Source organism: Rhinopithecus bieti, unplaced genomic scaffold (genome assembly GCF_001698545.2).
Source record: "Rhinopithecus bieti isolate Rb0 unplaced genomic scaffold, ASM169854v2 scaffold_10685, whole genome shotgun sequence".
Taxonomy (NCBI): Eukaryota; Metazoa; Chordata; class Mammalia; order Primates; family Cercopithecidae; genus Rhinopithecus; species Rhinopithecus bieti.
Window position 1 is genome coordinate 279,372 of NW_016806950.1, and position 4,771 is coordinate 284,142.

At 42.2% G+C, this 4,771-nt stretch overlaps 1 protein-coding gene across 1 annotated transcript in view; it reads right to left on the reverse strand.

Moving 5' to 3' along the window:
• Positions 1 to 4,771, reverse strand: part of NPEPPS (aminopeptidase puromycin sensitive) — a 101,080-nt gene that overhangs the window by 20,053 nt on the left and 76,256 nt on the right. Inside the window, exon 14 of the mRNA XM_017878983.1 lies at positions 1,120 to 1,323. Coding sequence (XP_017734472.1) covers positions 1,120 to 1,323 — 204 coding nt within the window. The remainder of the gene's footprint in view (positions 1 to 1,119; positions 1,324 to 4,771) is intronic.

Consider the following 4,771-nt stretch of genomic DNA (forward strand, 5'->3'; position numbering starts at 1 on the left):
TAAGTATATACATATATATATATATATATATATGTGTGTGTGTGTGTATATATATATATATATATTTAAAAAAGTAAAACAGTGCCAGGCATGGTGGCTCATGACTACAATCCCAGCTACTCCGGAGCCTGAAGTGGGAGGATCACATGAGCCTAGGAGTTTGAATCCTGCAACATAGTGACACCCCCCAACTCAAAAAAAAAGTTGATAAACAGAAAAATGGTTTCTTTTTTTGGGGGGGTGGGGATGGAGTCTCGCCCTGTCATCCAGGCTGGAGTGCAATGGTGCGATCTCGGCTTACTGTAACCTCCACCTCCTGGGTTCAAGCGAATTCTCCTGCCTCAGCCTCCTGACTAGCTGGGATTACAGGCACACGCCATCACAACTAGCTAATTTTTTTTCCGTATCTTTAGTAGAGACAGGGTTTCACCATGTTGGTCAGGCTGGTCTCAAACTCCTGACCTTGTGATGCCTGCCTTGGCCTCCCAAAGTGCGATTACAGGCATGAGCCACTGCACCTGGCTGGCTTTTTTTCCAAAAAAGCACAAATGTCTGATACAATGTGTAATTCCTATTAGGAACATATAATTAAGAGTATGTAGTAAATACTTTCATTATGAAAGGTACAGAGTACAGAATAATGAAAAATAATTCTTAGTTATTGGTATTTCTGTGAAATGGTTTTGAAATACCAGCTAGGGAATTTTACGTTTCAGTGACACAAACCGATTATTATATATGTCTGCTCTCACTGGATTATAGTACTACACATATGGTGACAACACATCATTGAAGTTAACCTTTCATTACAATGGCAGGAGAGTTTGAAGGTGTGAGACTACAAATATTTTGGTTCATATAAGCTTACACTCCATCTACTTTTTTTTTTTTTTCTCCTCCTTAGTCCTATGCCTTTGGATCTGCTTCACTACCACTACCTTCCCTAACATCTGACAAATGTCTGGACAATACTATTTCAAAATTCGTCCTAAATTTCACAAAGGAAAGCTTAGGTTTTTTTTTTTTCTTTGAAACTACTAAACAAGCAGAATTTAAAGCCAGTCATAAGATGTATACATTAAGTGAGAGAAATCTGTTTAGGTAAGATTCTGAACTCACCTTCACCCATTGGTCTGGTTTGACATTTTTCAAAACCACATTCATCTCTGGCTTGTCCATTAGAATTTTTAGTTTGGCCTGGTTGGGGTCTTCACTAGTAGAGATTGTGATAGGGACCATCCACTGGGGACAATCTTCACCTAAGCAAGAGAAGAACAAATAAATTTTGCACTGGGACAAACAGAAGGTAAGGTGGAGAGAGGAGTGGTGTTGTTCTAACCAGGAGCCTAAGCCTAACTGTTAAGTCAGTAGTTCATTCTTAGTGGTACATGAACTCTTCCAGATAACCTGAATAGTATCAGTGCAAAGGAAGGGATAATCTACTAACAAAATCACAACATGTTGTCTAAAAAAAGAAAGCAGTTAACTCACTTGAAGAATCACAAATGCAATGACTTAAACTTAATTTATCATTTTCCCCTTACAGAGCAAAGATAGCAATTTTACTGTTAAAGTAAATTGTGAGTAGGTGAAGGCTCTCACATAGCATTTATTACTATATATGTATATGTATTTTTTTCTTTTTGGAGACAGAGTTTTGCTCTGTCGCCCAGGCTGCAGTGCGGTGGCGTGATCTCAGCTCACTGCAACCTCCACCTCCCGGGTTCAAGAGGTTCTTGTGCCTCAGTCTCCTGAGTAGCTGGGACTACAAGTGCATGCCACCATGCCCAAAAACATATAATTTTTTTTTTTTTGTACTTTATTAGTAGAGATGGGGTTTTGCCATGTTGGCCAGGCTGGTCTCGAACTCCTGGCCTCAAGGGACCCACCCACCTCAGCCTCCCAAAGTGCTGGGATTACAGGTGTAAGCCACTATGTTCAGCCTTCATATATCATTTAAAAACAAATTCTAAGGTCCAGACCTTAACAGGTATACACACTGCTGAAATATCAAAGGGTTGATTTTTATTGTTGTGATAGACAGGATACATCCTGGGAGCTGTTATGTTCCATCACAGAGGAATCATATCTAAAAGCCAAAGCTTTTGTAAGGCAGAAACACTGTCTATCAGACAGCAAAACAGACTTGGCATTAAGATGCCAAACAAAAAAGAGTCCTTGCCTAGTACATTAATGGAAATGGAGCTACTTTAATAAATGACATAGCTTTATGCTATCAGGTTAAACCACAAAGTAAAATTTCTCCAATATTGGGATACTGCAAGTTTTAATGTTGCCTCTATTGGTCACAGAGTATTAGAAAAACCTGTCAGTACTACAATGTAGATTATAGGTAACAGGCAGAAAACAGCAACTGTGACATGTACAGATTTATTTGGATAATAAAACTGTCATCTGGCTTGTTAGATAATTTTTTTTCCCCCAGACAGGGTCTCGCCCTGTCACCCAGGCTAGAGTGCAATGGCACAATCACGGCTCACTGCAGCCTCCATCTCATGGGCTCAAGCAATTCTCCAACTCAGGCTCCCAAGTAGCAGGGACTGCAGATGCATGACACCATGCCAAGCTAATTTTATTTATTTATTTATTTTTTTGAGATGAGGTTTTGCCATGTTGCCCAGGCTGGTCTCAAACTCCTGGGCTCAAGCAATCTGCCCACCTTGGCCTCCCAATGTACTGAGACTACAGGCATGAACCACTGTGCCCAGCCTTGTTAGATATATTCATTAAAAGAATAATTCTATAGATGGGCACAGTGGCTCACGCCTGTAATCCCAACACTTTGGGAGGCTGAGATGGGTGGATCTCGAAGTCAGGAGTTCAAGACCAGCCTGGCCAACATGGTGAAACCCTGTCTCTACTAAAGACACAAAAAATTAGCCGATTGTGGTGGCGTGTTCCTGTTAATCTCAGCTACTTGGGAGGCTGACGCAGGAGAATCGCTTGAACCCAGGAGGCGGAGGTTGTAGTGAGCCAAGATTACGCCATTGCACTCCAGCCCGGGAAACAGGGCAAGACTCAGTCTCAAAAAAAAAAAAAAAAAGGTAACTCTAGGCTGGGCATGGTGGCTCACGCCTGTAATCCCAGCACTTTGGGAGGAGGCTGAGGCAGGCAGATCAGCAGAGGTCAGGAGTTCAAGACTAGCCTGGCCAACATGGCAAAACCCTGTCTCTATTAAAAATGTAAAACTAAGCCGGGCAGTAGTGGCACGCGCCTGTAATCCCAGCTATTCAGGAGGCTGAGGCAGGAGAATGGCTTGAACCTGGGAGGCAGAGGTTGTAGTGAGCCGAGGTTGCACCACTGCACTCCAGCCAGGGCGACAAAGCAAGACGCTGTCTCACCCAAAAAAAAAAAAAAAAAAAGGCCAGGCACAGTGGCTCACGCCTGTAATCTCAGCATTTTGGGAGGCCAAGGCGGGTGGATCACGAGGTCAGAGCTCAAGATCAGCCTGGCCAAGATGGTGAAACCCCGTCTCTACTAAAAATACAAAAATTAGCTGGGCGTGGTCGTGGGTGCCTATAATCCCAGCTACTCGGGAGGCTGAGGCAGAGAATCGCTTGAACCTGGGAGGCAGAGGTTGCAGTGAGCCAAGATCACGCCACTGCACTCCAGCCTGAAAGATAGAGCGAGACTATGTCTCAAAAAAAAAAGAAAAAGAAAAAACTAATTCTAACTGCTAAGGAAGGTTAAGGGCAGAAGGCCATACGTCTTAACTGAGTTGAATGTTGTCAGATTTTTAGTGGGTGGAACATGACAAGGCATTGATGATTCTCATATATACCTCCCCTTTGTTGAGAACTGTTGTTTTAAAGGAAGCAAGAAAGGTATAGACAAACACTTTACTTCTTGATTTTTTCAACTAATCTCTTCATTTCCTGGGCAAAATTTTATAGGTAAAAAGAATCTAATGACATATGGAAATATATGAAAATGGTAGTTAAGAGCATAAGTTCATGGAGTCCAACTATTTTGAATTCCCACTCTTTACCTTCTTAGATAGGTGACCTTGAGCAATTTAACTAAGCTATGCCGCAGCTTCCTCATCTGTAAAATAGAAATAATGTGACCTACCTTATAAGGAAGCTGAGAGAGAAAAATAAGAGCCAGTCATAGTACGTAGCACAATGACTGGTATATAATAATCACTGGACTTTACTCACTTACTTATTATGCCCAAGCGTTAAAAAAAAAAGAATTACCTACCCCCGCACCTAGCCCTCACCCCTGACACATAAAGTCCTCTTTTAGAAGATTAAGGCTAGAGACGTCACTTCCTGGGTATTACTAACTTTCTTCATTCATCACAGCCTCCAATAACACACAGAAACATGGAATTTCAAAAACTAAGAAAGTGACTAAATACTACAAATACCTTGTGAATCTCCTTTTTTATTTCCTAAATTTTTTTCTTATTTTTATTTTGAGACAGAGTCTCACTCTGTCACCCAGGCTGGACTGTAGTGGCACAATCATGGCTCACTGCAGCCTTGAACTCCGGGGCTCCAGTAATCTGCCTCCCTCAGCCTCCCAAATACCTAGGACTATAGGTGTGCACCACTATGCCCAGCTAAGATTTCTCTCTTTTTTTCTTGTTTTTTTTGAGACAGAGTTTCACTCTTGTTGCCCAGGCTGGAGTACAACGCCTCAATCTTGACTCACTGCAACCTCTGCCTCCTGGGTTCAAGCGATTCTCCTGCCTCAGCCTCCCAAGTAGCTGGGATTACAGACATGCGCCACCACGCCTGGCTAA